This window comes from Eleginops maclovinus, chromosome 7 (genome assembly GCF_036324505.1).
Source record: "Eleginops maclovinus isolate JMC-PN-2008 ecotype Puerto Natales chromosome 7, JC_Emac_rtc_rv5, whole genome shotgun sequence".
Lineage (NCBI taxonomy): Eukaryota > Metazoa > Chordata > Actinopteri > Perciformes > Eleginopidae > Eleginops > Eleginops maclovinus.
In genome coordinates, this window is record NC_086355.1 from 19,570,084 (window position 1) to 19,582,023 (window position 11,940).

General features: G+C 42.4%; 1 protein-coding gene across 1 annotated transcript; it reads left to right on the forward strand.

Moving 5' to 3' along the window:
- The first annotated feature begins 6,409 nt into the window (after positions 1-6,409).
- On the forward strand, positions 6,410-10,329 carry LOC134867380 (uncharacterized). Its single transcript, XM_063887917.1, has 9 exons — positions 6,410-6,507; positions 6,639-6,691; positions 6,994-7,059; positions 7,190-7,285; positions 7,816-7,881; positions 8,011-8,106; positions 8,398-8,621; positions 8,716-8,873; positions 10,175-10,329. Exons 1-8 carry the CDS (start codon positions 6,410-6,412, stop codon positions 8,857-8,859), a joined length of 843 nt encoding a protein of 280 aa, XP_063743987.1. The 3' UTR covers positions 8,860-8,873; positions 10,175-10,329.
- The last annotated feature ends 1,611 nt before the right edge of the window (positions 10,330-11,940 follow it).

An 11,940-nucleotide genomic window follows, 5' to 3' on the forward strand; every position in this document is an offset into this window, starting at 1 on the left:
ATTTCACACCTAGGCCTTCAGTGATGTCCTACACAGTCCTACCTGAATTATTCCACCTCTTAATACCATCATTATGACGCCATGGCTCTACAAACTATACATTTAGACAGAAACGCAGTATAACCGGGCGTTGCATCACCTTAACATAGTCAAGTACAACAGAGTTATATTAATATTTCTGAAGCATTTATAATGAATACATCAGCATTTACAGTTAATTTAATTAATCAGATTATCTGACAAACCGCTCCTTGACACCTGTGTCTGTCACATAACGCAGGACAAGTGCCAGCTGTGCTACATTACCCACATCTGACGTCTCGTCCACCATAACAGCGACAAAGGGAGCTTTTTTAATCTTCATTTTGATCTCTTCTCCCATCACTTCAGCAATAGCATAAATCAGGTCGTTTTGTATTTTGCCTGACGTCCCAGTAAACATGTTGTTTGTGTACAGGTGGTAATGCAAATCTGTGTTGTTCTCAGCACGAAAAGAAAGAAGCTCCACGTAGTTTCCTCTGTTTCTGGACTCGGCGCTTTCATCGTGTCCCCTAAATGAAAGTTCCTGTTTACCCAAAAACAGGACACAATCAATCAGTCTTTCAATATTTCCCTATTTTTGTTCACCCTTTCGTTGTGGAGCTCCGTTTCCCTGCGCACTTGTTCGTTGAGCTGTAGATCCACTCGGGTGTCCCCAAAGGTTTTCAAAAGCACCAGTGCTTCCAAGTGCCCAGCTGTGCTTTGGTGTCTCGCTGCTGCCTTGGTTAGACAACTCAAGTTTGCAAATTTAGTGTGGCTCCAAACACCAAATCAATCAGTTGCAAATACCAGGCATTCCCGGCAGTACAAGTTGCAGTGCCTCTCGGAGGCTGTGAGCCAGGGGTACCGCTCGTAGTTTCCCTGCTGTGCTAGGCTCGCTAGCGTTGGAGTTGGTCGTTCCCTTTTTCAAGATGTGTAGCTTTACTTGAAAAGTTCGTTTTGAAAATGGCGTTGTAATTATATCTGCGACCAAATTCATCTCTTCTCCTCCTTCAGCCATTGTGGGTTGAAAAAAATAGCTTGTAGAAATCTACACAAATTAGCTCGCTCAAGTTCTAGTTCTGTTTGCTAGCTTTGCCCATAGACTGTATGGCTCTGCCTACTGCCTAGCTCTGCCTCTCTATAGTGCGTATCCAATCAGAAGATGTGCACGTGCTAACGTTAACGTACGCCTGCTAGCTGGCCCGTTGTCGCCACCTCGAAATCTGATTGGTTAACGCCACAGTTTTGTTTGCGTTCACTTTAAGCTTACAGCCGCCCGCACTGCTGATTCTGAAGGCCTAAGGGCAGATTTCTTTGACCCTAGCAACACATTATGGCTGAAATATGATTGGATAAAAGCTCTAACATAAAGGCCAGACCTCCAAATCTCGTTCTGAGGCTGGAAGCAGCGCAGCCAAGACGAACGCTATAAAATGAAGAGAATAGACTATGGGGAATAATTTAATACGTATTTGTGGAAAAATTATATCAACATTTAATTTGTATTCTGATGATGTTTAGGCCAGCAGAGAAGGCCTTGCTGGCCCTGACGGCCCACCACTGTTCATATGAATATATAAGTGTTGTTTGCTGCACAAATATAGACACCCAGTGTGTGTGTTAAGAGAGTAGAAGTCATGTTTTTTTAGGATCAAAAATCACACGTAAGTTGTTAGATATCCACCACAATTACTTTGTGTCTGCTTCTTTGTCAGGCAGCCTGTGCTCCTGCAATTGCATGCCAGAGTAGCCTGTTACCATTTGGTAATTGCCACGCTCTTTAATTTGAATGATCTCATTCCTCAGGCGTTCCGGAACTCTTAGTTTCCTCCAATGACCACATCACTGCGTGTTTACCGCCGCCACACACACATGCAAACAGGTACTCTAAACCAAGGCAATTTGGGGATTTATCTAGCTCCGTTTTTCCTCTTTCCTTTTACATTTTTGTCTTCAACACACAGGAAGGACAGTCCCATTTATCCAAACATTAAGCAGTTCAACGTGACTCCCAGAGATGACAGTTGGATTTTTCGTCCAAGAAATGCAGCCTTTTCCGTTTGAGCTCATGTCAGATCAATTGAACAGGAAAGCTTGGGTGTGGATGAAGGACTCACTGCACATGTGGATCACAACTGCACGTGAAGAAGCATTTTTCCTCTTTTAAGGCCGCCTTGCTCTATTAACCATTCTATCAGTTCTGTAGAGCAACACACCCTAGGAATTCCTTCAACTTTATTGATATAATTAATGAGTATATGGTTGGAAGTATTGAAAGAATCTTTACCTATAAAAGTGTGATAATTAAAAACCTCAGAGGGGGTTAATGACGCTTAATTTGACTGTTTTCCAAAGGAGCCAGTAGTCGTGAAATGTGGCAAGGGCAGGAAGGATGTCAAGTCATTGCTTCTGTAATTACTGTCACAGTCTGTAACTTTGCTCTTAATTAGTTCCCTTTCATTTATGTGATGTTTCCTTTATTGCATGAGTACTGCAGCGTTTTTAGCGTGGCCTGACTTTCAAGAACGATTTAGCTGTAGAAACTTGAAAGGGGCTCTTTTGGACAAAAAAAAAAAAAAAAAGGCAGAATGCATTAAACTAATATCCATATTCACTCCTTAGCAGTGATGATGGGAAAGTGGACTGTGAGCCTGGTTTAAAAAACAGATGATTGTCTGACTGTTCTCGCTGGCCTGTTGTAATAGTTCACTATGGGCATCGCTAATCAGGCTTCATGAAGCCTCATTAGCTTATTGCTGGAATCGAACTGAAAAATGTGCTGATTCAACAACTAATCCTGCAGCTAGACAAGAAACATGATAGTGAGACATTTGATGTTTAAGAAAGAATGTATTGTTGCCTTCATGCTTCTAAATGTTATGTATTTTTGTCCACGCTAGCTGTGAAGTCAGTCTGTCAGTCAACGCCTGCCTGTCCATGGGGTGCAACCTCCGACATGCCTCTATTACGACATGCCCCTATTACGACACAATTTTAGTACCGCCATTCTGACAGTTTAGTACCGCCATTCCGACAGTCTACCCAGGCGCGTCGGGGCATCGTATTTCTTTCATTTTTGTTTGTGTGTCTTTTTAACATATTCAGTTTATTTTGTATAATATGATATAGCCTATTGTTGTAATGGATGCACTGACTGGTTGGCTCTCAATTTCATTGTTGTCCGATCGCCCTGCATCCGATCTGCCAGGGAGTCGCTCAAAGAAAGTTAAAGATGCAAGCCATCGAGGCTGCTCCCAATTCTGCGGAGCTGTAGACCGAAGCTGATGGGATGACGATGGAGCGATTTGAAGGAGCAGTGGCGGTGGATTCAGGAGGGCTATCAGAAGCGTCCATGCGGGAGGAGGGTGGCCCTGCGCAGTGCTGCCGCTCCCATAACGCGCATTACGCGCTGTGCGTAGGGCACCAAGTGTCGAGGGGGCACCACCAAAAATAGCCTAATGAAAAATCGTCATAATAATTATAAGGCCGAAATTATTTCAGTAGACTATAGAAATATGAGGCACTTTTTAGGCATACTACTCAAAGGTACCGATGGTGCCCCCCTCTCCCCTCCCCCCCTCCCCTCCCCACTCACACAAACACAAACGAAAACACAATCTGCACAATCTGCGTCCCAAGCGCCCTGTGGGTGCCCTTGCTGTCAGTGGTCTTTTGGATTACTCGACATTTTTGGAAATGAAAAGGCAACAGGAGTCAGGAGCAGAAAAAAGAAAAAAGAGGAAACAGCGAGATGATGCCCGTGCATCACTTGCAGGTAAGTGTCCACGTTTAATCTTTCTTAAATACGGGAAATATGTGCAGCTAGTGTAAAGCTTAGCCTATGCATACACCTTGAACTAGCTGACGTTATTGCTAATGTTAGCAAACTCAAATATGTGTTATAACTTAGGCGCAAGCTAAATTGAGATTTTGCTGTTAAAAATTATAACTGCATTTTGCAAGTAACTGATGCCAGTTAGCCGTTACTTTACTTTAGATATTGAATAGTAGACAGTTTATGGTTTATTTTGACGTGACGGTGGCCAATACTTTCTCAGTAACAGTTAGCAGTCATTGCACTAGGTAGGCTAACAATTCTGGCTTCAGACCATTTATCACTGTGTGGCGTGAAATTAATAGTGTTTAGCCAGGCATTTAGAAAAGTTTACATAGCATTTGAGAAAGTATATTTTATTTTGGAGTTTGCAATGCCAATGCATAATAAACCCACGGCCATCTTTAGGATTGTCATTCGGTAGAATTAAGCAAAATAGGCTACAGTCTCACATAAATAAGGTTAGGTGTTCTATGTGCAATGGGACAGAAAAGGGTTCGTGATAATGTGAAGCCTGTAGCTACTGCTACAGCTAGCTTAGCTATATCTGAGAGTGACAGAAGATACATGACTAAATTAACTGGCGTTTTGATTGCATTTATATCATGCAAAGGCATGGACGACATCTGTCGGTGAAATAGAAAAACGTTTTGTAGTAAACAAAATGCCCTCCTAACCATACCCACACAGCAGAGGACTCCGATACGGATCCGCTTTCAAGTCATCACATCCGCGTTACTGTCACATTCGTTTTGGTTCCGCTTGGCGGATCAGCGTCGCCACCGCGCGCCGCCGCACATTCTACTGTCAAAACGCGGATCATGACCGGATCCAAATCTGATTCACAAACACGGACGCGCCTCTACCAAAGTCCTTCTGCCTCTACTGTCAAAATGCGGCTCCGCGACACACCCGTATCGGATACGCAGACGCGGACGCGCCATCATTCCAACGGACGCACGGCCAGCACAGCATAATTTTGAGCTCGCAAAGTAAGTATTGATTTTTACATTTATTATATTGTTACATAAAAGTAGATCGTCCCTATATAATTTTCATTATATGGATATTGTCAAACTTGCTTATGACTTGGAATACAATTATAGGAAAACGGTGTAAGTTATGTAAAACAGATTTCCAGATTTCCCTGAATGGGTAGAACAGAACTGTTCGCAATGGTGCGGGTGAATTGCCACTATCATATGGCTAGATAGACTAGTCTGTATTACACAGATGGCCGATAAGTTATAGGGGCTAGATAGTTGTTACACAAATAATTCAAAGCTAGTGTTATAATACCGTTATACATCGGTGCTATACAAGAAGTGACCACCGTCTATCTTGTAGCCGCCTGTGTTTAGCAAGAATGCTAGCTAGCCATGAGCTAGCTAAACCCGCGAACCACTTTGAGTGATGAAATGCTATTACACATATCAGTTAGTAATACATTCTATGTTATCATACTTCATATCCTGTATCCTGATATCTTATAACATAAAATCCGTGAACAATCACACTGATCGTTAGGTCTGAGAACAGAACACGTCCGTGTTGCTACTTTGACAAGCAACACAAGATATGGGAGTTAGCATATTGGTATCAGCTAATCTACGTGGTAGCCAGCCACTAGCTAGCGCTGTCCATTGGTCAAATAGACATGAGCTCCTTTTCAGGTCCGTTCGGGAGATATTAAAGTTATAGCCACAAATTATGGTCACTGAAGATATTAAAATGAATTAAACACGTTCACACCACAACTCCTTGCAGTCGGCTGTGTTGTCGGTATGAAATGATTTTCTCTAAAGTAAGGGGTCATATTATCTAGTCCCAAGGGCGAAACCATAGTATAGATATTGGGGGGGGGGGGTCCAAAATAGAAGTATAGACCATTGTGAACAGCATAGGCCAGCGGGGGGTCTTGGGGTCCTCCCCCAGAATATTTTTGATTTCTTAGATGCCATTTCCTGCATTCTAGTGCATTTTAGGGTGACCTGTAAGACAAATCCTAACCCCATGAAATAGATATAGAACTTATTTGTCATATGTCACATATTAGACAAAATATTGGAGGGGACAGATTGGTAATTTCCCAACATTGGGAGGGACTTGTCCCCCTCAATGTCTATGGTGGTTACGCCCCTGTCTAGACCTGTTGGATGCCAAAGCCCATCAATAATACCACCCCAAAACCATGTGTGTATCTATAATGTTACAAACAGTGCTTCCACCTGATTGCAGGCAATTTTTTTTTTTTAGAACAAAAATGAATAGAAAGACTCTGCCTGTCTGCTCGCACACAATTCGAAGGAGGACCCACATAGACGTCCAAAAGCGACTTCAAGAAATTACTATGACTGACGTTGACATGACAGAAATAGGAATGGGTGACAGAAATTGTGACAGGGGAGTTACAGGGGTAGTTTTAATGGAGGAGGAGGAGGGGGAGGGGGAGGAGGAGGAGGGGGAGGAGGAGGAGGAGGGGGGAGGGGGAGGAGGAGGGGGGTGGTGGCATAGGAGCAGGAAACCTACCATGGCCTACCATGTGTTGTGGGCATGGTCCAAGGACCATGCCCACAACACAACACTTCCGAGCTGCAGACGGATGCAGAGCTGGAGACATGTCTGCCATCTAAGCGTCCTAGGAGGGCAGTGTAAGTGAGATTTGCCTTGTTCAAAAGTTCAAGGTTTCCTGCACAGCTTCTATGTGCTGGTAACAGCAGGAATAATATTGTCAAGAGACCAGGTATACTAATATAACAGTAATTATATGCTTACTTAACAGCCATCGTTTTGGAGATGACACCTCCAGCGATGAGGACATGGGGGCACCTGAAGGTAATGTAAACTCTCCAGGTGAAGACTGATGTCTGGCATAATATTGAACAATTATCCAAAGCGACAAACTTTTTTATACAAAGCAACTTACAGTACACAATCAGCAACATATAAAATGTGTGAAAACATATAGAGGTAATATTACAATGTTAGTGCTGATGAATATAGTTTTGTTATGAAGGAGGATATATCCTGGTCAATCTATACTAAATGAACAGAATACACCTGCGTTATGCAAGATTTCATGCAATTACATTTTCAAATATTAACATGTCAAATTTCTCTCCATTGCCATGGTGCAGGTGTGTCCCAGCTTCAAAGCTCCCCTATCATCCGAGGAACTGCTTCGAAGCAGAGGATGACTCATGGTAAGAACTGATTTCTGAATTATTAAATATGGAAGCACATTTGTTTTATCAGCCACGGTTAGCACAAGAAACACCATTTTAATGGCACTGTATTCTCTTCTTTTACACTGCCATTTTCACCAACGCTCAGGAACAGCACCAGCACCCGCACTCTCACCACCTCCTGAAGCGCCAAGATCCAGCGTAGCAAGGCATGGAGGAATAAACCATGATGCCCCCTGCTCTGGTGAGCAATACCTGATACATTAAAGGGTTACTAGGTCACTCAGGAATTGCAAACTGCAGGCCTATGAGCCAAATCTGGCCCAAGGTGTGTTTCAAATGTGTATTACAGTTGGTCCACATAGTAAGCAGTTTTACTGCATTACGTGGCCTCTTAGTGTAGATGGGCCTGCCAGTGGGCCTGTTCACACTTTGCTGGAAATGCTCAACTACATCATAACAACATTACTATGACATTGCAGGGTGCCTTAAGTAATAGAGTAAGACTTGGTCAATACAATTTTGTGGACAGTCAGGTTTTAGCACCCTACGCGAAGGGGTTAAACAGTATGGGTATTCCATTATTTTAATGGTATGAGTATAGTAAATTCTCATTTCCTTTAGAATATATAACGCAAGAAAACGTCAGGCATTGGTCTTTATGGTGCAGGGGACATGTCCATAGCTTTTTTAATTTTCTTAAATAGGATCACTAATCACTAAACCATTTCCAAATATTAACATGTCAAATTTCTCTCCATTGCCATGGTGCAGGTGTGTCCCAGCTTCAAAGCTCCCCTATCATCCGAGGAACTGCTTCGAAGCAGAGGATGACTCATGGTAGGAACTGATTTCTGAATTATTAAATATGGAAGCACATTTGTTTTATCAGCCACGGTTAGCACAAGAACACCATTTTAATGGCACTGTATTCTCTTCTTTTACACTGCCATTTTCACCAACGCTCAGGAACAGCACCAGCACCCGCACTCTCACCACCTCCTGAAGCGCCAAGATCCAGCGTAGCAAGGCATGGAGGAATGAACCATGATGCCCCCTGCTCTGGTGAGCAATACCTGATACATTAAAGGGTTACTAGGTCACTCAGAAATTGCAAACTCAGGCCTATGAGCCAAATCTGGCCCATGGTGTGTTTTTTGGCTTGCAAGATTGATTTAATTATGTACTGCAGTTGGCCCACATACACAATGAATGCAATAATAATAGTAATGACTTAAACAGTAAAACATGATATGGTATTATATACACTGCATTGAAATTACACCAATATTCCATTCAGTGTTTCGAAGAAGAGAATACAGTGCCATAACAGAAATGTTACATGTTTTTCAATAGCGTTTGAGGTCCAGAAATTGACGCTGCTCCAGAAAATCGTTCACCAGAACGAGCAGATTCTGGCTAAATTGGATTTCCTGGCAAGCCGCCAAAATTGCCCCACGCCAGAGATGACAGGACCTGAGATTTCCAACGTTCAATTTCCCCTGGAGGACCTACAGGCAGTAGATGCCTTTGAAGATCTACTTAAAGACCAGGCCAATGCCTCCACTCGACAGCAAATTGTGAGTTTTTTTTTTTTTTGCATGGAGCCAATAAGTTCCTATAGATCGTCCATAAGAAAATGTGAATCGTAAGTGTCTACTCTATGCCTTTTAGATATCTTCTTTATCGATAATCGGAGGCCAGGACCTGAAGAGGAACCTGGAACATCCTTGGTCGAATATTCGGGGTTGCTGTGGCCCACCAGATAAACTGGAAGGGGGTGAATTCAAAGAGGGCTTTCAGCCGGATGGCCATTAGGCCTCTTCTTTTCTGTAAGTAGTTGTTCAAACACAGCCACAAAGTACCTATCCACAATTCACAGCTTTTCTAATTAGTTTGTTTTCCATGCATTTATATCAGGGTTCCCACCCGTCCTGGAATATCAGTAGAGGTCCTGGAAATTCAATAGAGGTTTTTCCAGTCATGGAAAGTCATGGAATTTGAGCATTTTGCATGTGCAGTCAGGGTATATCATTGAATTTGAGCAGTATTGTGCTTTTGTTTTGTCTAGAATGCTGCCCACAACATTATAGAATACTGTAGCGCTGAGCGGTAGCCACTTCAAAAGGATGAAGGAGGCAGCAGACAAAATGAATCGTCTTCGTTTATTTCCTGCCATCTCACAGTCTGAAATGTGGGGGAAAAGGAGGTGTCCCCCAAGAAAATAATAAACACTGCTAATCACTAAACTAAATAAAGTTACACTCTAAAATTCAGCACGGCTTTCCCCTATTCAATCTGCTCAGCTCTGACTAAAAATAAATAACGTCTTGGAACCCTTATCGATAACCCCACCCTTTATCAATAACCGTCCTATCTAGTGGTGGATAGTCTGGCTTCAGAAGTATCAATCCAGCACCTGGCCTACTAGGCACCTGGCTTGTTCCAGCCATTTACTGGACACTGAACACTGTCCTCTACTGACCAAGATATTTAAAAATGTAAACATAGGCCTACTTTTTTCAAGGTCAAAGTTGGAGATTTCAAATTAATTTTCCATTGGGAGACATAGGAGATAGGTGAATAGGATAACATTTTAAACTGTGATCAACTATTCTATTTCTATTCTAACTGTGATTCTTTAACCTTGAAAAAAAACACAGGCCCTACTTTATATCAATCGGAATATTTGTAATATATCATGCATAGGTATTTAATAGTCAGTATGAACCTTTACTATTAGGCCTACATTTTTCTCTGTTTAGCCGTTTTTGCATTAGATTGATTGGACTATTTTCCCCTTGCGAACACGCATAAAAAGCGCTCGTTCTATATGAAGAGAACGTGTTCTATCGCAACAAGGTTTATTTATATTGACTATCCGGTTAAAATGACTGCTTGTTAACTAGGATAGTACTCATAGTTCTACTATCGAGTGGTCTCTGCATATTACTCTACACTGCTCGGAGACTTTCTAGGCTTGGATATATTTGTTATAGCCTATTGTTGTCGAACCCCACCTAGTCAGCCGTAAATATTTTTGTTTGCTTGGGTTTTCCAGTGTCGCATCGTCATATAGGCCAATGTGCGATTGAAATGTTCCGTCACAAACATGAATTCTGTCTGATTACAGGTGCCGTGAGGAAAAACCCAATTGCCTGCAAGTCTGCAATGGACGAAGACATCAGCAAGCACGCCATACGTTGGTTTAATTTAGCTGGGGATCGGGCCACCAGGAAGGCGAAAGAGATCAACAATCATTAAATACAATACATTAAATACAACAGTTATCATTTGTCGGGTTATTTTTTTGTAGGCTATTAGCCTAAAATGTGGCTTTTGCAGTTCAAGACAAGTGTGTTTTCTGCCAAATTAGAATGTAATACAAAGCCTGTTTGAAACAAATGCTTAACTGGTTTAGTTTATTAGGATTACCCTTAATAAGAAAGTAAGTTCATTAACACGGATCCAAAACGGTCCCGGCCCGGAACATTTATGAGTCCGGAATGGGTCCGTAGCTGATACAAAATAGTGGGTCCGTGACGGATGCAGTACGCGGACACGAAATGAGTCCGTCTCGGATGTCGCGGGTCCGAACCGTGCCCGTTACGGAGGTGAGCTTTTGAGCGCGGATCCGTTACGGGTGATATACGGGTCCTTTTTGGGTCCGCGCAACGCCTCCGCGGCGGATGATACGCGGCGTGCAAGTGGACGCCGATACGGATCAGTTTGGCGGATCCGTTCCGGAGGACGACCTCCGGAGGATGAACTCCGGGGCGGATCCACCGCGGAGTATTTTTGCTGTGTGGGTATTGTATTCAATTAAATGTAGAGTTTAATAGTCTTGTGTAAGGTGTATCATTTTGCTTTTATTCCTTTTATTCCTGTTGTTAAGATATAAATATAAAATATCCATTATGAATGATATAAAGCAAACATTATTATTAAATTGTGTACAATATTGCAACTCATTCTATAATGTTTTTATATTAGATTAGATAAGATTGATCAAATAGTTGATATATAAGTAATAAAGGGGGAGAGCTCCTTGGTTGCATGCTTTCAGTTTTAAATCTTTATTTTCTTTTTTGGTATAAGATTCTTTATTTGAATATTTTGTCTCTTTCTATACTGATCTTTTTTCTTCGTATTTCTAAATTAATGCAGGGTCAATGCTGAAATACGTTCAAGCGGGAGCACGAGGCCAAGAAGAGGACACAGATGAGGAAGAACCATCGACAAGTTCACCCAATCAACCCCAGCCAGCAAGCAGGTCTGTACACCCCGCAACAGTACTAAGCCCTGATCAACCACCCTCAACCACCACAGATACACAGCAGATAACCACCACCTCTGAAAGTCCTGTCACTGAGAGTCCGTCAGAAGGTGACAAGGTAGAAACGGGTTTGCCCTCTCCAACTGATCCTGCTCTCTGGCCATTACGGATTTTAGATGCGGATCGTGTTGAGATCGTACGAAGAGGTCCATTTAGAGTCCCATCAGATTTTAATTTTCCAAAGGGACTAGATGGCAGGGCGTTTCATAGTAGCCTGCATTTCAAAACGCTCTCAAATGGAGAGAAAGTCAAGAGAAGTTGGCTTGTTTACTCGAAACAGAACAATGCTGCATTCTGTTTTGCGTGTAAGCTTTTCAGTTTGAAAGCTATAAAGCTCACTGCAGAGGGCAACGGTGACTGGTCCAACATTAACAATAATTTGATAAGTCATGAATGTAGCTCAGACCATGCCCAGTGCATGTTTAAATGGAGAGAACTGGACACACGTTTACAGACAAATACGACAATAGACTACCAGGAACAGACATTGCTGGAGGCAGAAAAAAGAAGGTGGCGAGATGTTCTCAAACGCTTACTGAAAATAACCCTATCTCTTGCCTCAA

Excerpts from the sequence above, each read along its gene's own strand:
- LOC134867380 (XM_063887917.1), top strand. The coding sequence starts at position 6,410 with ATGGTCCAAGGACCATGCCCACAACACAACACTTCCGAGCTGCAGACG. Across the intron at positions 6,692-6,993 it reads GGACATGGGGGCACCTGAAG|GTGTGTCCCAGCTTCAAAGC; the intron begins GTAATGTAAACT and ends GCCATGGTGCAG. Across the intron at positions 8,107-8,397 it reads CCATGATGCCCCCTGCTCTG|CGTTTGAGGTCCAGAAATTG; the intron begins GTGAGCAATACC and ends GTTTTTCAATAG.